At 44.2% G+C, this 23,288-nt stretch overlaps 1 protein-coding gene across 8 annotated transcripts in view; it reads right to left on the bottom strand.

Moving 5' to 3' along the window:
• b3gat1a (beta-1,3-glucuronyltransferase 1 (glucuronosyltransferase P) a) overlaps positions 1-23,288 on the bottom strand; it is a 131,318-nt gene that overhangs the window by 3,900 nt on the left and 104,130 nt on the right. For 4 of the 8 annotated variants that reach the window (XM_015952032.3, XM_054742863.2, XM_054742864.2 and 1 more), the window contains 4 exons: positions 20,759-20,901; positions 17,181-17,252; positions 16,570-17,075; positions 4,538-4,834 (listed from right to left, as the gene is read on the bottom strand). In XM_015952032.3, coding sequence (XP_015807518.1) covers positions 4,538-4,834; positions 16,570-17,075; positions 17,181-17,252; positions 20,759-20,870 — 987 coding nt within the window. In that variant the 5' untranslated portion in view covers positions 20,871-20,901. The remainder of the gene's footprint in view (positions 1-4,537; positions 4,835-16,569; positions 17,076-17,180; positions 17,253-20,758; positions 20,902-23,288) is intronic. The other 4 variants (XM_015952033.3, XM_054742867.2, XM_054742868.2 and 1 more) reach the window with 2 other exon arrangements.

Raw genomic sequence — 23,288 nt, 5'->3', positions numbered from 1 at the left:
CACAAACAACAGAAACATTAGCGACATGCTGTTCCCTTAATGCACTCATTCAGTATCTTCTCCATCTACCCCTCCTCCCACCATCGTGCTCCTGAGAACGGCCGATTCCGGATGCGTCTCCAACGGTACACTCACCACCATGGGGCCCGTCTGAGTGTAAAGAGCTGCTTGAGCATGAACCCTGCATTAAAGGAGCGCAAAGAGGGAACGCAGGAGTTGTTTTCTTTCAAACTCTACTCTGCCCCCTTCAGCCTGCCTCCATTCTTGTACGTACACATGTGTAAGGTTGTGTTATTGCTCTGTACTCTGGTGTTCTGTAAAGCCGTCGTGCTGGCGTTGTTTGGCTCCTGAGACAGAACAAACACGAAGAAAAACGATGGTGAGGAGAATAGCGAAAGGGAAACAAACTAAAAGTGTCAGGTTCATTTCCCTCCGTCCCTCCCTCCTTTCATCTCGCCTTGGCAGCAGTGATGAATTATTCATGATGTGTGCCAGGAGCCCACTCCCTCTTTACTAAGGTGTAAAGGTGATGGGGGGTTAAAAGTCACACATAAGGTGGTAGATTATAAGGTAAAAAGATTCATATACACGACTTTTTATGTTGTTTTCCCTTTTCCGTCCTCTCACCCCCTTCTGTCTGTTCCTGTGCTCCTCTGCAATCAGCGTGACGTCTCTGCCTCCCCCCACTAAGCCCAATTCACTTCTGTGAGCCGTTCCCTGAATCCATTCTTTTCATTTAGCCTCATGAGTGGCAGGAAGGACGGGGGGGGGGGGGGGGAATAAAAAACCTGTCTGAAAGCACTTCTCTTCCCCTTCCTTTTCTTCTCGTCTACCTCTTTGTCTCCCTCCATCTCTGTATGTAAGGGTGCATTTGGTGAGGGTATTGGCTCACTGAAGCCCTCTGGCCGACTCTTCCCTGCCCAGAGAGAGGCTTAGTGAGCTAAACCAGACCGACAGCTGTAAGCAGGAGTGGTGGAACTGGGATGGAGAGAACTCTGCTGCCAAGTGGTAATGTGAGGATGTGGGCACGCGTGAGAAATATAATCAATGATGGCTACATTCTTGGCAACATAGCAACTGTAACTGACGGCTCTCGCGGAGTCTGTGTTATTAAACTCACGTGTTTCTCATCTGATATACACTCACCGGCCACTTTATTGGGTACACCTTGTTGACTCAAGTAGCTCAATGCACTCAGACATCTATGCTAAAGACGAAGGAGAGGCTCAAACCGAGCATCTGAAAGGCTGAAAATGCATCATGGTTGTTGGTGTGAGATGGGCTGGTCCCAGGATTTCAGAAGTGCTTGACCTACTGGGATTTTCACCAACTAAGGTTTTCAGTGAATGTTCTGAAAAAGAGAAAATATGCAGCTGTGTGGATAAAAATGTCTTGTTGGTGTCAGGGATCAGAGGAGAGCGTGGTTAGAGATGAAAGCTGAAAATAATGGTTTTAAGGGCAACAAACAGCATAGAAACTATAAATGATCACTTCCTCCTACAAAGCACCTTATCAGAAACAACAGATATTTTGGTTTTGTGTCCCTTTGAGCTGCCACCCATGCAAAATAAAACTAGAGCAATGCAACTTTATCAGTTTATTGTTCAAACAATAGATATTTATCACAGTTGAACAACATAATTATCATATATTTTATTATAGATTTAATATTGTACGTGTGTTGTTTGAAAGTGATTTTTTATTGTAAGAATGTGAAAATTATATTGTTGGAATAGTAAGATCATCATGTTGTAATTCAATATCCCTGTAAGTAATTTATTTTTCTTGGGTGGCAGCTCGACATCCCAGTATCATATTGCTGTGTCTTCTGGTCTTCAGTGTCTTGTTTGATTTTTATATTGGGTAAATGTGAAGGGCTTGTAGTGTAGAAACGATCCGTGCTGACTCAAATCTGAACTAGTTAGAAACAGAGATTTCCCGCTGATGACGCACTTCCGGTTTTTGTGAAAAAGGTTTATAAGGCTCGACTGTTTTGTCAGTACGCTCCTTCAGACAGAAAGAGACAGCAATCGTTGACTCAAAACAAATTCTCAGACAATAATAAATAAAAACAAGCATCTGATGACCTTAGGTTGTCAGGGTTTTGTCTTTTCTCCTGTCAAGTCATCATTCTTTCCTGTCAAATAGTTTGTTTCCTCTGTGGAGGCATAAAAGACTGGCTTTCAGGGCAAAGCGGATATAAACTTTTTATTTTTTAAGAAAGTATTTTTCTTATTGTAAATGGTAAATGGCCTGTATTTGATATAGCGCCTTCTAGAGTCCTGGAACCTCCCAAGGCACTTTACAACACAATCAGTCATTCACCCATTCACACACACATTCACACACTGGTGGGGATGAGCTACGATATAGCCACAGCTGCCCTGGGGCGCACTGACAGAGGCGAGGCTGCCGAGCACTGGCGCCACCGATCCCTCCGACCACCACCAGCAGGCAACGTGGGTTAAGTGTCTTGCCCAAGGACACAACGACAGCGACAGACTGAGCGGGGCTCGAACCTGCAACCTTCCGATTCCGGGGCGAGCACTTAACTCCTGTGCCACCGTTGTAAAATAAATGTTTTGTAAACTTGTGAATGCAACAACTGCATGCACAGATGCCAAATCGGACTAAAATAATCACAGAAGACAACATGAAATGTGTAAATAAAAGCCAGTACCTCACTAGGCTGCAACCATTTTTTAAGAACAAAATGGAAAAATCATGTAAATCTTTAGTGACAATTACTCCGCGGTACTATTTACAACATTTTAATGAAACTCATAAAAGCATTAGAAAAATATTCTGTTCTGAATTTAGTGACAGAACCATTTATCTTCATTTTACATCCAATTTCGTCTCGCTCAGAATCTGATCAGTGGTAATGTCCGACAGTCCAACCAGTCAATCATTTTTTTTTCCTGTTCATTTCTGTGCAAGATTGTAGACTCTATTCCTAAGAGTTCACTATTATTACAATTTACAAGTAAACAGTCCCTTCCCAAAGAAAGTAAGGACAGATTTATCACGGGAAATCATTCAAAACACCTGAAAGAGCCGTGAACCCTCACAAGTCCTTGGAGACATTTTTGACTATCTCACATGCATGATTGTAAGTCATTGCCAACAGTTGCAGCCTGGCGCTGGTTTTCTTTCTGGTCTGTAGTTACAGAATCACCCATCTTAGCTCACTTTGGGGAAGGCTGTTGCTGATTTAGCGTCCAGGAGAGAACAGAGCACGTCTTGACTAGTAGAAGCTAACCGTTAGCATTAGCAACTCTACAACATAGTAGAACTACAGCAGGGCTTTTCAATTCTGGGTCTCAAGAGCTGTTATCCAACACGTTTTGCTTTTAACCCAGCTTCAACACACCTGATTTCAATTAGTAGGTGGTTAACAGGCTTCTGCAGAGCCTGATGAGCTACAGGTGATTCAACCACTGAATCTAGTGTGTTGGACTAGAGAAACCTTTACAACGGTCTGGATACTGGCCATCAAAGCCTGGAATTGACTTGCCTTGTCCTACAGGCTTCTGGAGATACGTTGCAGAGCAAACCGTCAGTGGTAGAGTTGCGTTGCTGTTATCCAATCAGAGAAGAGATGTCCAAATATCAGGAATAATAACGAGTAAGACTCTTAACCCCTACTTGACGCAGGAAGCATCAGCGGCGCACATCGTCACAGCTCCATTATAGTCTATAAGGGTGATTCAAATCAGCCGCGACATGAAAATGTGCAGGCGCGTCCCAGGAGATAAGATCTGGATCTTGTTGTGCCCGAGCCACTCGTGGGACACGACTATTTCTGCAGTTAACATAGGGCTGGATAGGAAATGACACACGGTTTCAGTGTAAAACCCTCTGTAATTTTCAAAATAAAAGACTATTGCAGCGATGCAATTTAATATCTATGTAGGTTACATCAAGACATGTGACCCAATGGCCTATTTACTCTCTGAATCATTCCAGAAGTGCAGCAGTGTGTTTTTCATGGCTTTAATCCTGGCAGTGGAGAGGGACAACATCATATATGACATCAAATAATGATTTCAAATATGATCTCCTTCTTGGTTTAATGGCGGTTGACATAAACAAACCATGACCTTTGAAGTCTCGAGGGATTTTGCGATCTCGCCAGTGCATTGAGGAGCATGGCAGAGAAGCCGCACCATGGCTGAGATTCTCCCAGTGTGTATTGGCACGTAGTGAAAGTTGCTAGTAAACCATTGCGCTCCGCTGATGTGTGAAGTGAGAGTAAACCCTGCTATTTTCTGGCCCCCCGTCCTCCGGCTAAGTTCTACTTCCTGAAACAGGAGCGGCGCAGCTTTTTTCTCACAGAGATTCACTCAAAACACATTAATTTACACCAAAAACCACTGCAAATGTGTTGGAAACAAAACAAGTGAGTGAGAGACTTAAACATCTGGTACACAGTCCCGTTGCCAGTGGTGATGTTTTACAGAAAGCAGTTTGCGTCTTGACACTACGAGGTTAGCAACTTGTCTAACATTCATGATCATTTAAAATAAATAATTACCTTAGTGCAGTTTGCTGCTTTTGGCTCCAGGTCATTGAGTGTTACAAGCTCTCGGAGCAAACTGCTCTCCTGGTAGCCTCCCTTCACCCCACGGAGCTTAAAATACGCCTGTGGCTTGAAGAGGATGAGCCTCAGGTTGATGGCGAAGCCAGCCATGTCGATGGCAAAGGGCCGGTGGGGGTCGAACACCGTCTTCCAGCCGTAGACCTTCCCGGCTGCATTCACCTTGGGCGACTCATAGCGCAGGCCGCCCACAAAGGCCACAGGCCACACTGAAACTTTCCGAGTAGATCTCATCTAGCCAGAAGAGGGTCGAAATGAGAAACAGAGTGAGGGAGGGGAAGGGGGAGGGAGGAGAAGAGAGCAAATTAGTCATCTGAAAAAGTGTACATGACAGTGAGACACTGGTTCAGCCTTATAGCCAGCAGCGCTGCAGCAGAGCATGGGCAGAGAGCTGCTGCGATGATTCATTCCTAAAGATGGTGAATATTGACCATGCTGCTGACACGCACTGTTCAACAGCTGCCCCTACAATGAGATAATGAGACTCAACCATCTTAAAGGGAGCAAACATGAGCGGAGCTGAGAGGGTCTGAAGGAGCCGAGCCATTAGAGCAAGTGTTTGGTTACTTCAGATGATTCTTTAAGGTAGACCCGCTCAATCCTATCGCCCCTTTAATCTTCTAGGATCAAACAGTTACGCCGCCCACTCCTGTTGTCTGCTGCTCTGTGAATCTCACCAAGCTGACAGGAGCTGCTGCGGCCGGAAAAGGTACGCTTCTTGAATGAGGCAAGACCGAGGTTTGGAAACGGCAAGGTTATTTAATCAAGTTCAGAAGAAAAATAATGTTGCATCTCAATTCTACAGCAGTTAAAAATAAAGGTGTTGTTGCTTTTATGCAAGATAAAGAGCCTTGTTGGCATAAAGAACAAGTATAGAAAATGTTCTTGGCTGGGTCAGGTGATGGGGAGGAGCAGAGCTTCCATGTTGTCGTGCAGCTGTAGGTTTTTGGAGTTAAACTCCTGGGACAGCAATAAGCGAGCCTGTCTTAATGAGCTTGGGATTTTAATGGTTAGAATGAAAAGACGCCGGGTTCAGATATGCATTCGTGTGCATGGTAATTGGGATTTTCTTTTCATGCAGGGAGGGTCACATTTTCCAGCACCATCCCTCATTAGAGTCCTAATCTGCCATTTCTAACACACTTTCTTATTCATACAAGAACATTCTGGAAGTCTGGCTGCAAAGGTGTCACCTCCCTGCTTATGTCCCAGTTAGATATGGGTATAAGAATTTAAAACAAGAGGGGAAAAAAAATAAATCAGGCTCTTTGCAGGCAGTGTCAAGAGGTTTGTCACTCCCATCCACACTGAAAATGTGAAAATGAGTGTTCTGCCTGCTTCTTCTGGAGGGAATATCAGCTGGAGTGAAACAACACAAATCCCTTCTCTTGCAGGCTGAGCCAAGCAAATGAAAAAAGAAAAAAAAAACATATCCGAGCCTCTCAAGCCCGATCCTGGTGAATGCGATGTGTTTGTACGTGGTGTCTTGTCGAGTGTTGCTCCAGTTTGTGAACGCGTGCCAGTGTGTGTGTGTGTTGCGGCTCTGTTTTGTGCTCTAGTTAGTGAGAGGCCTTCCCATGTTTGTGAGGTTGGAGCACTGAGGCAAAAACGCTAACCATTTTATTATATAAAAAAAAAGAAGCCCAAATTGCAACTGAAACAAGAAGGTGAGCGTCTTTGCATGTTGGACCGCTCACAAGGGGGCAGCGGAAACTACTTTACAGTCATTTTTGGGGTATACAGGTGCTGGCCAGTAAATTAGAATATCATCAAAAGGTTGAAAATATTTCAGTAATTCCATTCAAAACGTGAAACTTGTACATTATATTCATGCAATGCACACAGACCAATGTATTTCCGATGTTTATTACGTTTAATTTTGATATTTATAGGTGACAACCAATGAAAACATCAAATCTGGTATCTCAGAAAATTAGAATATTCTAAAGGCCAATGAAAAAATGTTTGTTTCTCTAATGTTGGCCAACTGAAAAGAATGAACATGAAAAGAATGTGCATGTATAGCACTCAATACTTAGTCGGGGCTCCTTTTGCCTCAATAACTGCAGTAATGCGGCGTGGCATGGACTCGATCAGTCTGTGGCACTGCTCAGGTGTTATGAGAGCCCAGGTTGCTCTGATAGTCGTCTTCAGCTCCTCTGCATTGTTGGGTCTAGCGTATTGCATCCTCCGCTTCACAATACCCCATAGATTTTCTATGGGGTTAAGGTCAGGCGAGTTTGCTGGCCAATCAAGGACAGGGATACCATGGTCCTTGAACCAGGTGCTGGTGGTTTTGGCACTGTGTGCAGGTGCCAAGTCCTGTTGAAAGGTGAAGTCTGCATCCCCATAAAGTTGGTCAGCAGCAGGAAGCATGAAGTGCTCTAAAACTTCCTGGTAGACGGCTGCATTGACCCTGGACCTCAGGAAACAGAGTGGGCCAACACCGGCAGATGACATGGCACCCCACACCATCACTGACGGTGGAAACTTTACACTGGACCTCATGCAACGTGGATTCTGTGCTTCTCCGCTCTTCCTCCAGACTCTGGGTCCTTGATTTCCAAAGGAAATGCAGAACTTGCTTTCATCAGAAAACATAACTTTGGACCACTCAGCATCAGTCCAGTCCTTTTTGTCCTTGGCCCAGGCGAGACGCTTCTTGCGCTGTTTCATGTTCAAGAGTGGCTTGACACACGGAATGCGACACCTGAATCCCATGTCTTTCATGAGTCTCCTCGTGGTGGTTCTTGAAGCGCTGACTCCAGCTGCAGTCCACTCTTTGTGGATCTCCCCCACATTTTTGAATGGGTTTGTCGTCACAATTCTCTGCAGGGTGCGGTTATCCCTAGAGCTTGTACACTTTTTTCTACCACATTTTTTCCGTCCCTTCGCCTGTCTGTTAATGTGCTTGGACACAGAGCTCTGCGAACAGCCAGCTTCTTTAGCAATCACCTTTTGTGTCTTGCCCTCCTTGTGCAAGGTGTCAATGATTGTCTTTTGGACAGCTGTTAAGTCAGAAGTCTTCCCCATGATTGTGGTGCCTTCAAAACAAGACTGAGGGACCTTTTAAAGGCCTTTGCAGGTGTTTTGAGTAAATCAGCTGATTAGAGTGGCAGCAGGTGTCTTCTATATTCAGCCTTTTCAGAATATTCTAATTTTTTGAGATACCAAATTTGGAGTTTTCATTAGTTGTCACTTATGAATATCAAATTTAAATGTAATGAACATTGGAAATACATTGGTCTGTGTGCATTGCATGAATATAATGTACAAGTTTCACGTTTTGAATGGAATTACTGAAATATTTTCAACCTTTTGATGATATTCTAATTTACTGGCCAGCACCTGTAGTTTGTTCAGACCTACTCATACTTACTGCACAGATAAAAACTGACAAGTCCTGATTGCAATTCATAAACTTGAAATTTACAGCAGAAATTTGGAAGTGAGCCAAAACAGCTCCATTCAAACATAAATAGATTTTTTTTTCTATAATTCCTGACAGAGTTGATATTTTGTGGAAACCATCTCTATGAAAAAAAATGTCTGTTTTCAGGTATAAACTGATTAAGTGTATTGAGAATCAGCCAAAAAACTTCACTGAGCTGCCAGAGGTTCATTAGGATCACCATGGTAACCGTGCACGTGTAGACCTGAAATCTCCATGAGAAATGCAGAGAAGTCATTTGGTCTCATAAACAGTGACTGTGCAAAATTGAAACACACACTAAAAAGGCAAAAGGCCTCAAATGTACTTGTATACTGGAAACAAAAAAGATTTCTAACAAAGTAAAGAATCAAATTTTTGGACATTTAATCTTATTTTTAGTCTAAAAAACTTCTCTAGAAAAATAGAATTACTTAAAACAACGTAAATAATCTTGAATGTTATTTAAACTAGCAAATAAAACTAAATTGAGATTATTTTGCTAGTTTTAACCAAGCAATCTTTGGCTGACTCTTTTTTTCCCCTCAAAAGCAAGAAAATTAGGATATTTAGGAATTTTTACTTGATTTTTAAGCAATGTGACAGAATTTGTCTAGAAAAAGTGATTTTTTTTGGACTAAGAATTAAGATTTTTTTACTTTCTCTGAAATCTGTTTTTGCAGCGTACATTTGGCGTTTCATGTAGGAGAAAATAAAACTTCCAGTTTGTAAGAAAAAAGCCAGAGCTCAGATAAAGTGGAAGTCAGTGGGATCTTGTGTGTACTATAGTTTAGGACACATTTGGTGAAAGAAATGACAAAAATGTGTACATTATGATGTTTAAACTACACTCACTGGCCACTTTATTGGGTACACGTGTTCAACTGCTCGTTAACACACATGATTAATCAGCCGATCACATGGAGGCATGTTGACATGATCAAGACGATCTGCGGCAGCTCAAATCGAGCTTCAGAATGTGGAAGAAATGTGATTTAAGTTACTTTGACTGTTGGTACCAGACGGGGTCTGAGTACTTCAGAAACTGCTGATCTTCTGGGGTTGTTGTGCACAACCATTTGTAGGGTTTACAGAGATTGGGCCAAAAAATGGAAAACACCCAGTGAGCGGCAGTTCTGTGGGTGAAAAGCTCTTGTTGATGCCAGAGGTCAGAAGAGGATGGCCAGACTGGTTCGAGCTGATAGAAAGACAACAATAACTCAAATAACCACTCGTTACAACCAAGATGTGCAGAAGAGCGTCTCTGAACACACAACACACTGAACCTTGAGGCAGATGAGCTACAGCAGCAGAAGACCACACTGGGTGCCACTCCTGCCAGCTAAGAACAGGAACCTGAGGCTACAATTCACACAGGCTCACCAAAGTTAGACAATAAAAGATTGGAAAAATGTTGCCTGGTCTGATGAGTCTTGATTTCTGCTGTGACATTCAGATGATAGGGTCAGAATTTGGCGTCAACAACACGAATGCATGGATCCATCCTGCCTTGTATCAATGGTTCAGGCTGGTGGTGGTGGTGGTAGTGTAATGGTGTGGGGGACATTTTCTTGGCACACCTTGGACCTCTCAGTACTAATTGATCATCGTTGCAACACCACAGCCCACCCGAGCATTGTTGCTGACCATGTCCATCCCTTCATGACCACAGTGTACCATCTTCTGATGGCTACTTTCAGCAGGATAATGCACCATGTCATAAAGCTGGAATCATCTCAGACTGGTTTCTTGAACATGACAATGAGTTCACTGTACTCAGATGGTCTCCACAGTCACCAGATCTCAATCCAACAGAGCACCTTTGGAACGTGGTGGAACGGGAGATTCACATCATGGATGTTCATCTGACAAATCTGCAGCAACTGTGTGATGCTATCATGTCAATATGGACCAAAATCTCTGAGGAAAGTTTCCAGCGCCTTGTTAAATCTATGCTACGAAGGATTACGGCAGCTCTGAAGGCAAAAGGTGGTCCAACTCTAGGTGTACCAATAAAGTGACCAGTAAGTGTGTATTAGAAGTCTGACTGTTCAAATGTTATTGCATGACATCACAATAAGGTGAACATAAAATTAATTCAGACAACTCGTCTTTGGTTAGTTTTAGAATATCTGTGAAATATTAAATGACCCTAAATGAAAGTGCTACTTTAAGTGATCAGTGTTTTACACAAGAACGGAGTCTCTGTCATTAGCTTCACTTGGTTTATATAATTTAACTGAAACAGGATGAAAGTGTATATTAGTTATCACTTGTTTGTGTTGGATTAGAAGAGAGAGTTTTAAAATAGCACACTGAACACTAAATAGGATTGTTTTATTTTACTGGGAGACGTTTCTAACATTTATAATGTAGGCTGACTAATTAAAGTAGCTTTTTGCAGACTTCTAACTGGAAAATACATTTTTCATGAAGTTTTCATCAGTTTTCATTCAGGGCTGACCTAAAAAGAATGTGCATAATAAAACATTTTTTGTGCGGACGTGTGTTGTTGGACTAAGGGATTGACGTGTCTTGAAGTCAGCTGGTTTTCCTCTGCTGCACCATAAGCTGCATCAGCAATGACAGATATGTGATGTCATGGCCATAAAATGATATTTTTGCCAACTGCAACAAAGGGTCTGCTTCTTAGGAATCAGAAAAAGAACGTTTCTTCCAGGGGCTGCATGACTTAATTTTTTTTAAAGTCGACAGTCAAGTAATGAAAATCGAGTCGACTTCGACTAGTCGTTGATGACGTCATACACCTGAAGCGGCACGGGGGGGGGGGGGGGGGGGGTGTGGGGGTGTGTGGGGGGGTAGGTTCGCTGGAGTTTTTGACAATTAAAATTGCGCCCACATTTTCTAAGTTAACACATCTCTTTTAACAACGTTACTTTCTGCATCCTACTTCAGTCCTCTCCCCCTCCCCCTGCGCAGCAGCCGCAAACTCACTGATGCGCCTGCAGCCTTTCCTGCTGCTCTGAACATTAAAATAATTATTTCATTTTCTGTTCCTCACTTCTGATTACCTTCAATGGTGTCTGTTTGTTGCAACCACCAGGTACAAAAACTAACTTGTTTTTATTTGACTATTTTTCTGTCCTGCCTGTTTATTATCTTCCTGCATCTCCTCTCAATCCTAAAGAAAAACTGCTACCTGGGTTCATATATATTCACCTTATGAGTTACCTTTGAACTGCAGTTCTAAAAGATCTACCGACCGCAAAAACAGCAGAGTGCCGCTGCTCGCTGGCCGACTACAACGGGACCGTTTTTGCTGCGGAGTTCGTGCCGGAGCGGAGATAGTGGAATCTTGGGGGTGCGTCACCGGAGGACAAAACAGGTGAAGAGCCTCGCCCCGCAGCAGCAAAATGCATCAGGCACAAATAACAGACAGAAAACATGAAAGGAAATGAGCCGACATGAACGATCGCGTGTTTAATTTGTTTTTGAGGTGGTGACACCTGATTTGGCGGTGCTCAGGACGCAATGTCTGGAGCACGTCAACGATCAGAGCTTTGCATGCGCAAGCTGGTTAAGATTAGGATGGGGGTGAGGGGAAGGTAAAATTGCAAGAGGAAAAAGGTCACAGTTTGGTTAAATGTCTGTTTTACCGCCGGTGTCAGTACCGACGCTCTTGCACAGCGCGCCGCCTCCGCCTCCCGACGCAGGGGCTCATCACCTGCTGGAGGACTGCATCTTGTCAGTCATTATCACGTGACAGCGACTAGTCGATGACAGGCATAAAAAGTCACTACAGAGCCGTGAAGTCGACTAGTTCATACAACCCCTAGTTTCTTCTAGTAGCACAGATATTAGTAAGAATAATTTGTATAATTCTCCAACAGTTTTGGCTTCTCGGCTGAAGCCTTCTTCATGGTGGACTGCTGACGTGGCCTATATCCGGTATTCCTGGAGCGTGTCGTGTGGAGTTGTTGTGTCGACGGGGACTCCCACATGCAGTGTGGTGGTGATGCGGAGTGCATCCCAGTTTCTCAAGAGCCTGTATGCTGCTTCCTCCTTGTTGATGGTTGATCTGTCATGAGTCCTGATTTATATAGATTCTCATATCCATCTTTTGTAGCAGTCACTTTCTTTTCCTATGATCTGTGTGTGGTTCCAGCCCATCACATGATTGATGAATACCGGCTATAGGCCGCTTAAGCAATCCACCTGATGACAGCCCATGAAGAAAGCTTCAGCCGAGAAGTTGAAACTGTTGGCAGGTAAAAGAGATTTAAACAAGTTTCTCTTACTAAAATCAGTGCCTACTAGAAGAAACTGTTTATTCTAATCAGTTAACTGTGGCACAATGAACATCATTCTGATTTTAGCTGGGAAGTTGTCCTTTTAATGCCACGTGGGTTTAATGCCAGATGCGAGAGTCTGAACTGGAATTATGAAATTAATTAGAAAATATTTTATTATCATCATGAATTCTGTGGCGGCGCAGTGGTTAGAGCTGTTGCCTTGCAGCAAGAAGGTCCTGGGTTCGCTTCCCGGCCTGGGATCTTTCTGCATGGCGTTTGCATGTTCTCCCTGTGCATGCGTGGGTTCTCTCCGGGTACTCGGCTTCTTCCCACAGTCCAAAAACATGACTGTTAGGTTAATTGGTCTGTCTAAATTGTCCTTAGGTGTGAGAGTGTGTGTGTGTGATTGCCCTGTGTGTCTCTGTGTTGCCCTGCAATGGAATGGCTCTCTGTCCTGGGTGTACCCCGCCCCCATTGACTGCTGAGGATAGGCACCAGCCCCCTCCGCGACCCTGTGTGGACAAAGTGGCTTCAGACAATGGATGGATGAATTCTGCTGTTTTTGACGCACTCAGTAGACCAGGTGTGCCCAATCCTGGTCCTCAAGATCCCCTATCCAGCTTGTTTTATATCTCACCCTGCAGATTCAGTGGCTAAATCAGCTACTCAGGCTCTGCAGAATCACCACTGATTCAAATGAGATGTGTTGAAACAGGGAAACTTCTTAGACATGCTGGATAGGGATATTCAGTCTTCAGGAATTATGAACCAGTAAAAAAACACTTTTAGTTCTAGATTTTCTTTCCAGTTCTTATTTCCACCGAGCATCTTATTTACAAAGTGATGCGGCGGTACAAAGAAAAGGATTATCCTGGTTTTCTAAGAAAATTTAAAAGTGATTTATGTAGTAGTACCACCCAGCAAGGCTTTCACTGAAAATATCTGAAAATTCTTGGTGGGATGGAGTGAGTTGTCACCTGTCACCAGAAAACCAATCATCAGCCTCTACTCTAGTGAACAAAAACAGCCATTTTTGATTGCTGTCAAATCCAACTACAGCTGCCAGTAAGACAGTGAAGCTTTTTAATTATTATCAGCACAAACTGATAGCTTACAAAGCTTTGAAATGTGGAGGTGTTTGCAGCAGATTTTTACTGGAGTTCAGCTTGTCACAACCCAACATGAGCTGCTGCTGACTTGGACCCTGACAGGCTCGAACCGTTGCTTTGGTTTAGGATGATAAAGAGTAAGTGAAAGGCCCACTGATACAGCTAGCTTGCAAGGTGATTTTCCTGATTTTCCATGTTTGTTTTTATCCTCACTGAGTCACCATCCCCATGCACCAAACCCACAGCCTGTTTACTGACAGATGCTCTTGTTCTGGTGAACTGGACAGTAGTGTGAGACAACTTTCCGTCTATCGAGCTATAACTCTATTTTTCTCTTTTCTGTCTCTACCTCGCCGACTCTCTCTGCCCCTCAGGCCCGTTAGCCTTGTCCATTAATAGGCACAGTGGAGGTGATGGAGAGCCTCAGAGGGAGATGGAGCACTTTGGCCAATTCCCAGCAAAAGGTAATGACAGGCCTCGTCAATATCGGGCGCTCTCTTTGCCACAAACTCTGTGTGCGCCGCTAACAAGACACAGGGCAGATGCTTGGAGGACCTGGATCGTATCTGCTGAGGTAATTCCACTCATGTCAAGATGGATGGCCTGAATTGTACGGATTACATGTGCAAACATCTCTCTGCTGTTCCCAACTGCGCTTGTTAATAGTGGAGAAAATGTCTGATAAAAATAGAGGTTTTACCCCACAGGGCCGTGAAGGTGGGATCTGCGCAAGGATTGGTGCAGCTGACAGCAGAGTGGGTCCCTCGTGAAAACACAATGGTTCCAGTTTGATGGACAGCTACACGACACCTCCCTTCTCAAAGCAGTTCTTCAGGAACCCAGCAGATCCATGCCAAAGCTCCTGCGCACCACCACTAGTCTATCAGGGTTAGTGAAACAATCTGTGTCATCTGAACTGTGGTGACCAGCTGAACTTGTCTGATGATGATTGAGGCAGATCACCATTTAGGCTCCTGGTTGTTCTTGTACTTAAAGCCTGATTTGTACTTCTCCATCTGCGTGGGTACAGAGACACGCAACGCCATCATGTGTCAGCGCAAGGGCTTTCTAACAGGCTCGCAGTGGCCGACGGAGGTAGGCCCAACTTTTTAACTATCCATCAACAGTAATGGAGACCACAAGCTTCTGATTGGTCAGAACGCCACTTCCTTTAAGTTGGTTGACAGCACAGTCATTGCCCCTAAAAAAATATATGGAGCCGAAGATATTTAGTGGACACCGAACAATTTTTAGAACTTCTCGCAAAAAAGTCAGAAATTACTGACGTTTAATCATCGTTATGGGTAGCAGTAACTCAGGAGGTTGAGTGGGTTGTCCAGCAGTCAGAAGGTTGCAGGTTCGATCCCGGCTCCGGACAGCGAATTCTGCTTCATTTAACTCACCTTGCCTGCTGGTGGTGGTCGGAGGGACCAGTGGCACCAGTGCTCGACAGCTACGCCTCTGTCAGTGCGCCCCAGGGCAGCTGTGGCTACATCATAGCTCATCACCACCAGTGTGTGAATGTGTGTGTGAATGGATGAGTTATATACTGTAATGTAAAGCGCTTTGGTGTCCTCTGACTCTGAAAGGCGATATACAAGTGTGTGTCATTTATCATATCATATCATCCGTGAAGGAAGGAGTACAAAGACTTGTAGCAAGTGTTTTATTCGTGGACGGAAGTGATGGGAAACATGGGTTTAGAGGTGGTGACCGCAGGACAAGGTGGAGAAGAACGAAGACACCTTTATCCATGTTAAAAAGTCTCTGAAATACATATAAACACAATAGTAAATGCACTATCGTGGACCAGAAACATGGCCGTGGTGACAGGAGACCCTCAGAAAGTGCTACACCCTCTGTTGCCCTGATGGAGAATTGCTTTGCAACACTTCCCAGCTGATGGAAACGTCCAAATGGAAAACCTCTCCGCACAACTCCACCCTCGAGCTGACAGAGAAGTATAAATCAGCGTTTAGTCTTAGAATGAAAATTATAAAATACTTTAAGGGGCATTATGGAAGTTTGACCGCCAAAACGTACAGAAATAATACATGTCTTCTTCATACATTCTCCTGCAATGTCCTGGTCCTGTAGAATGAGCCCTGGCATTTTTACTGCGATTGCCAGTTTTTCTGTAAAATCACAGAAAAAGAGAGATGCTTGGGTCGAGCAGGCTGCTTCATGCGCGTTCACGCTCAGGCATAGCCCGTAGCATTTGCTATCCATAGCTTTAGCAGCAGAGAGTGAGGTAGTCGATGGTGCCAACTCAGCGACTTTGTCGCTGTTCCTAACGCCTTGTGATGAACCTAGCTACATTTCTGAGGACCCTTTGCTACTTTCTGTAGAACTTTCTTCAAGATATTTCCTGCAAATTAGCAACAAAATAGCCATTTTCGCTCCGAACCGTTCTTTGGTTTGACGTTGTTTCAGGTGTCATCAAGGATATAAAAGTTACAGATGCTTTGAATGTTACTGGTGCTTTAGCTCACCTAGTAAGATGTCTGCCTCTCATGCAGGAGACCTGGGTTTGATTCTGGATGAACACAAAGTTTTTTTAGAGTTTCTTTTTTACATTAATGATATATTTTTTTAACAATAAGATGCCCAAATTTTTATTTGAGACTCGCCGAACGGCATTGAATTCACAGAAAAAAAAGATGTGGGTTCAACTTTCATTTTGGAACAATTTTTCAAGCAAGGGAAGGGAATGATCTGAGCATGCAGGAGGACTGACCCATCTTAAACCTTTGTCGGCTGTGCTGAAGAGAAAGGTACAGAACCAAATTATTTAATTAATTAGCTGCACGTTCTGTTCTCTGTCCTCCGGGCCACACACACACACACACACACACACACACACACACACACACACACACACACACACACACACACACACACACACACACACACACACACACACACACACACACACACACACACACACACACACAAGGGATTGTCTCAGCTGTTATTTTCGTTAAGGAGTGTGCACGTACAGCATGCGTGCCTCGTGCACGAGCCTACTATTGAAGCTGCCCTTACGCTTTTGGTCTGAGGGGGCAATCGCGAGCATAAAAATTCAAAACTCCGTAAAGTCCCTTTAACAATGTGTTCAGATTCTATTTCATGCTGTATCCAAATCAGCCATGTTTTATTACGCCTCCCAGCACTCACCTCCTCAAACAGCTCCAGGCTGTATGTGTTGTCATCATCGGCAAAGTAGACGATTCCAGCTTGGCTGCTGTTGGGGTTGAAGGTTTCCCTTAACCACCTCAGGGCCAGATTCCTCTGCATGGTCCCTCGCGGGATTCTGGGGTCACGGGTGTCCCCTCTCAGCTTGTAGTTCCTGGGTGTCTCCACGTTTAGGTGTGTGTAGTTTAGCCCCGTCTCCCGGAGGAGTCGCGTGACAAGGGGCGTCCTTCGTTGTGAGTCTTCTACCAGGATCCAGTGAAGGTTGGGGACATGGAGGAAAGTATTTGCAAGCCTCGTCAGCTCGGCCTTCTGCACGGGTCGACTGTATGTGGGAGTGATGATGTGGATTGTTGGGAGCACGTCGGACCAGGGTGGAGGCCGCGTGTACACATACTCGGTCCTCACCACCTCCACAATGTCCTTATCCGAGGCACAGTATTCTTTTGAGTCCTGGCCACCAGCCTCCCTCTTGCCCTCGGCACCTTCATCTGCAGATATGGGGATAAGAGGGCATTTAAGGCATTAGCGCAACCTTGAGCTGCTCTTTGTAAATTTGCCTCAGGTGACTTAGACCCAGTGGGGGTAAAGTGTACCTGAGAGTCGGTGGTGGTGGACTGCGAACCTCTCTGGAATGATAAAGATCTCTTTTACTAGGTGGTGACAGGCTGCGAAAAGTGAAAGCAGGCACCGTGAGAGGACAACACAGCTGACGGACAGGGAGACAGTGCGACACGAGAGAAGGGAAAGATGAGTCCGGCTATTCCCAAAGCATCACCTTTGGGATTTCCTTTTTATTTCAAAAGGAAAATAGACGTGTATGTGGACTCAAAAGACCTTTTTTTGTCCAGACTCCACCACAGACTCCCCTATCTGTTGCCTTTACCCCTCCTTTTCTAGAACATACTGTAAAATATGTGTGGAAGCATTCTGACTCGTCTAAAATCACTGACTCATTCATAGGTCATTTTTTTCACTAAGATAAAGTGATAATACTAGCAAAGATTTTAACATTCTGCTTCTCAGTTGAACAAGGCTTTATCAGAGAACATAAATTAAACGATAACGCAAACAAAAAAGGAGAATGTACCAAGTGTGAAAGCTGGTTATTGTAAGTGTACCCCAAACAATCAAATTCAATTTCTCTTCTGAACCCAACTTTAGTTGTTGTTTTAATTATTGTAATTGAAGGTTGTACGTTTGTTTTTTACAGTGTAATAAAACAAGAATTAGACTTGAACTTAAAAAGCAAGTCACCCCCAAATCAACGTTTTTTTTGCTGAAACAACTATATAAATGAGTGTCTAATCGTTCTGTAGACGTGTAGTTAATCGTTTGGCACTTTAGTGCATCTCAGTTAAAATTGTAATATTTTGCCTAAAACTGTCTGTCTGTCTGTTCAGGTAAAAACTCTGCAGTACACTATGTGTATGTGTGTGTGTGTGTGTGTGTGTGTGTGTGTGTGTGTGTGTGTGTGTGTGTGTGTGTGTGTGTGTGTGTGTGTGTGTGTGTGTGTGTTCGTGGCTCTGCCCTCTTGGCCTGCCAGACAACAGCATTTGTTTAATTTTTCAAACAGGAAGTGGGAGTGGAGTAAGACTCTGGTAGGGGTGACTTGCTCTTTAAGTTGCAGGTTTTGGCTACTTCTGCTGCAGCTTCCACAGCAGAACAATGAAAGTCTTAAACATTCACACATATCTCAAAATATCCAAACATTATGAAAGTAGTTGAGGACAATAATAATTAGCCATTAGGCTATTATCTGAGCTATTTAATAAATGGGACATGAATAAAGTGGACATAGCTAAAAATACTGCCCCGCTGTTCAGAGAAAGGCTCATTTTTGTACTTAGTGAAATGCTCAGTGGCCCAATATGCCGTTATGTGTGAAAGAAAGTTGACGACTCATGTTGAGTGTAAATATTTTCAAGTGAGCTGTTTTTGCGTCTAATCCAGTCCTAACTCTGTTTAAAAACAGCTCTATATGTATGTATCTAAAAAAAAGTCTCACCCTAAATTTCTTTGTGTCTTTGTGTGAGAAATTATGTCTCATTTAAAAAAATCACTTATCGTGTAAAAAAAGCGATGAATCCATCACCTTGGGCGGACTGTAGCTGTAAATGCCGGCGTGGTTTGACCTGAATAGTCTAGCCGTGATGGATGGTGTGTGGTTATAGAATATTCAAGGTGGTTCATTTCGTTTCATTGTGCCACAAGCTAATGGCGGTCTTTGTCACCACTCGGCTCGGGCTCTATTCACACCTCAATATGAAAAGAGGAATTTTCTGCCACACAAAGATTAACACAAAGTGCTGATAGCCAGATGTTCAGGAGAGGCTGCCAAGGAGCCCGCTGCCAGAAAAATCTCCAGCAGAAGCACACAAGAGGAGGCCTGTGGGCAGATAGCACAGCATAAAAAAACTATACTTTAAGTGATTTTCCTCTTGTGTCTTTGTTAGATCCCATGAGATGGTAACATAACTCAGCTATTCACAACTGATATTTTAGGAGAAATTCTTTACTTTTTTAATCGTCGTCGTTTCGCCACAGACGGCTAAGCAGACTGCAGACTGGATGCTTTTAGTAAACCTGCACAAACTAATGACTTCAAACAATGTGTAAATATCTCCGTGCGACATGTTTTGGATCATTTGAATAAGTCCAGTTTGTTTGTTTATCCCCAAACGTGCCCTTGTGATGCCACGAGAGCGGCGCAAACAGCCTCGCTGATTTGAGACGCTCTAATTTGGATGTTTACTCTGCAGCGTACTTGACATTTTATACAGTGGGTTTGTGGTCTCAGAGGATGGCTGGGGAGACTCTGTGTGTATTAATGACTCCAAGCTGGAGCGCAAACAGGCTTTCAGACAAGGATGAGAGGTCTCATGTTATTTATAGATTTTATGCATGAGGGTGGCTGAGTATTTGAGATGCTTTTGTGTTGTTAGCTGTTATTGATAGAAATTTACTAACAGATTAGATGAGCTATATATGAAACTCTAACCATGTGCACTCATAGCCAGCTGGGCGTCCCACAAAATTAAGATATTTTTCTGTGGTTAAGGCCTGTTATCCACACAAAAGTGAAGATTACCAACACCAAAAACGAATCTTGCAAAAAATCTGACCAAAGTGAAGATTTGCAAGCTCTCCGTTGTCAGCATTTGCTTGTGGACATCACTAACCAGGGTTTTAGGTTTTTTGGCATCACTGCCCATGACATAAGTGTTCTGACATCATGTCTGCTATGCTTTCTTATATTTCCAAGCTCAATAACTGCTCTAGAAGACCACAGGCAAATGATTAGGTTAAGGATGCCACCTTGTTATTCCAAGGAGCTACGGCCACCATACAGGCTTGGCATAACAATGTATGAGCGTCACAATGCTCTGGACTTTTTGCTGAAAACATAGTGGTGTGGACACATTTTTTCCCCCTAGATGGGCAGGGCTGCATGTGTGTGTGTGGTTTTCGTGTGTTAGTGACTTTAAAGACTAGTTTATGCATTTTCATTAAAGGGCGTGTCAAGAAGTGCAACGCCATAATCTGTCAACACTGCTGCAGGCCCACAGAGGGTGAAAGACACATGTCCAATTTTTTAAATGTCCTTCAAATACTAGAGAGAGTACAAGCCTGAGATTGGTTAGAATACCACTTCCTTTAAGTTTGTCAACAACACCGCCATTTCCAAAGAAAAAAACATGTGTTGAAGATATCTAGCAGCATTGAAGAACGTCTTATGGAAGAAGTCTTGACAACATGAACCTGTCTACAACCCCTCACTGAAGGAATACAAAGATGTGCAGCAGACTGATTTGTGGAGGAAAATGGGGGAAACATGGGTTTGGAGGTGGCCGACAGCATGAAGAGGTGGAGTAGTCGGATTCCCCAGAAAATGGAAAAGTCTGAAAGAAAACATCTCCATCGATATGTGAGTGTGTCTCAGCGCCCTGCTGATGGAGAAGTATAAACTAGACTTAAGTCTTCCTCATGCCATCCAGTGGAATGAGGTTTTTAGTTATAGGATGAGAGGTATGGAGTTGTGATCAAGTTTGTGGTCACGGCTGCTGAGAGTCTCTACATGAGCAGCCTGTTGTCTAAAAGTGAAGTGCAGTGTTAGGTTCAAGGACCCACTTCAGGTCTGATATGACTGTGTGGAGTGAGGTGCATTTCGTACCCTTGCGGATAGCGAGGAGTGGAGCTATAGCGCTTTGGTGCCAAACAGTGATGAGCAGAGTCCAGGGTAACACAATCAATACGATGGCAAGAATATCTCTTCTCTTCGGCATCTCCAGGATTGGTTGTTTGGCTCTGCATTACCTGGGCAAAGAAAACATACATTGTGACAATATACTCATTGTGAATGCATACGATGATGCATTCTCCTTCAGCTCAAAAGAACCACGCTTTCAAACTATAGTCAGTTCTCCATTAAAGAAGGCTTAAGCTGGGCGGACACTGTGCGACTTTTTCACTCGTAGCACGCAGCTTCAGCTCAAACCCTACAACTTCCTCGCAGGGCAGATCTCACGAGTCAGGCGCTCACACTGTACGATCCAGTTCTCGCATGCGACCTGACTGCTCACATTGTACGTCTGGTAGCAACACGTCGGACCTAAAAATATACTAAAAACTAGCTGTTTTTTCACAACACATCAGACTTTTTTGTCTTGCCTGTTGTCCTTCGGGAGTGCTGCAGGAGGACACACAGGGATTCATGGGGGTTGGATGAGGAAAACGAAATAAAGAAAGTAAATCTGTGTTTAGTGATCAGTTTAATTTGACATGAACACGACAAACATGCTTTCTTGACAATCCTTGTGAGTAAAAAAACGTGTAGAAATAAAAACGAACAACATGTGTCATTAGGGAAAGAGTGGGCGAGCAGTGTTGATGCACGATTGCGCATGCGCCGTGAGCGGTTGTGATACTTTTTGGGTCGCAGCTGCTCGCAGCGCCGCTTCAACAGTGCGATACCCTCACGAGGGACGAGCAAAATATCAAACACGCCAGAAGTCCGTGCGAGCTCAAGCTTGCTGATTGGTAGCTGGTCACGTGGTGTTAATTGCCTCTCGTAACCCCCTGTACACTACAAGACGCTCAGCGCAAAACTCGCCCCAATCTTGTGGATTCTCGCATGAGTGGAAAATCGTCTCAAAAAAGTGAAAAAGTCACACAGTGTCCGCCCGGCTTTATTCACAAGTCCCCCCCCCCCCCCCCCCCCCACACACACACACACACACAGCTGTTGGGGATCGTTAGGGTCTCTGTTATCATTGCCTGCATATGAGATGTTTACCCGAACCCTAGCCCACATGCACAAAAAGACTAACTGTTGTGAATCTGTGTGGTTGTTGACCTCAAAGCTGCATTGTCAGCACTGGAAAGTTGAAACCTCACATCTTCTCTGTTGTTGGTTTTGTCAACAAAGTTAAGCTTTTAATTGTGTTGAGTGGTATAGTAAATGGTAAATGGTCTGTATTTGATATGGCGCCTTCCAGAGTCCTGGAACCTCCCAAGGTGCTTTACAACACAATCAGTCATTCACCCATTCACACACTGGTGGGGATGAGCTACGATGTAGCCACAGCTGCCCTGGGGCGCACGGACAGAGGAGAGGCTGCCGAGTACTGGCGCCACCGACCCCTCCGACCACAACCAGCAGGCAATTTGGGTTAAGTGTCTTGCCCAAGGACACAACGACAGCGACAGACTGAGCGGGGCTTGAACCTGCAACCTTCCGATTACGGGGCGAGCACTTAACTCCTGTGCCACCATCGCCCACTAATTATTAGTGTAGGGTTCTATTAGTACCCCAAGAAACTTTACAACACGACACAACACAACACTCGCATTCACAGACTGATGTTGATGAGCTACATTGCAGCCACAGCTGTCCTGAGGCACGCTCACAGAGACATGGCTGCAGAGCACTGGCTCCACTGGTCCCTCCAACCACCACCAGTAGGCAAGGTGGGTTACGTGTCTCGCCCAAGGACACGACTGCGACAGATGGGGCTCGGACCTTAAACCTTCTGGTTACAGAGCAGGTAATTAATACTTAGCCACCATCATATAATTAGTGTGATCTCAGAATGCTTGTCTGGGTCACTTCACTTGGCTTCACTCAGCTCTCTGTTGCTGCTTTTTTAAAGAGCTCTGCTCAGAGTAACTCGGATTAGTGCAGCTCAGCCCGACCACCTTTTCCAAGAGCATGGTTTGGTATTTTCCCTCTACTTTTTCCCAATTTTTAGTCCCTACTCCATTGAGATTCCTGGTAAGGCTGAGTCGGACCAGTATCGCAACTGTGGCTGCTGACTGGCTAGGGAGCAGAGTCGTTGGTTGTTCTGGAGTTTTCTGCCTGCTGCTTCACTGCCTGAAGCCATTTGCTGGTTCCGTCTGACAAAAAGCCATAAAACGGAGCTAAATGTCCACCAACAGCACAATTTATCTGCTGAGTTGTGTTTTTGTGCAACGTATAGATCACCTGGAGCTGTTGACTGATCACCTCATGTTAGTTTTGTGTGGAGTAAAGATCCTCCCCCACCCCCCAAGCACGCCTATGAGGGGTGCACTGACTTTCTGTCACGGAGCTGGCAGAGAAACGCAACTACATTCAGGTGAGTTGAATTAATCCACACCGTACAAAGTTGTTTTGGGATGAGTAGTGGCCTCAAAAAAACAGCTTATCAGATCACAAGGACAGA

This window comes from Nothobranchius furzeri, chromosome 13 (genome assembly GCF_043380555.1).
Source record: "Nothobranchius furzeri strain GRZ-AD chromosome 13, NfurGRZ-RIMD1, whole genome shotgun sequence".
In the NCBI taxonomy this organism is placed as follows: domain Eukaryota; kingdom Metazoa; phylum Chordata; class Actinopteri; order Cyprinodontiformes; family Nothobranchiidae; genus Nothobranchius; species Nothobranchius furzeri.
This window is presented reverse-complemented; position numbering and strand designations above follow the sequence as displayed.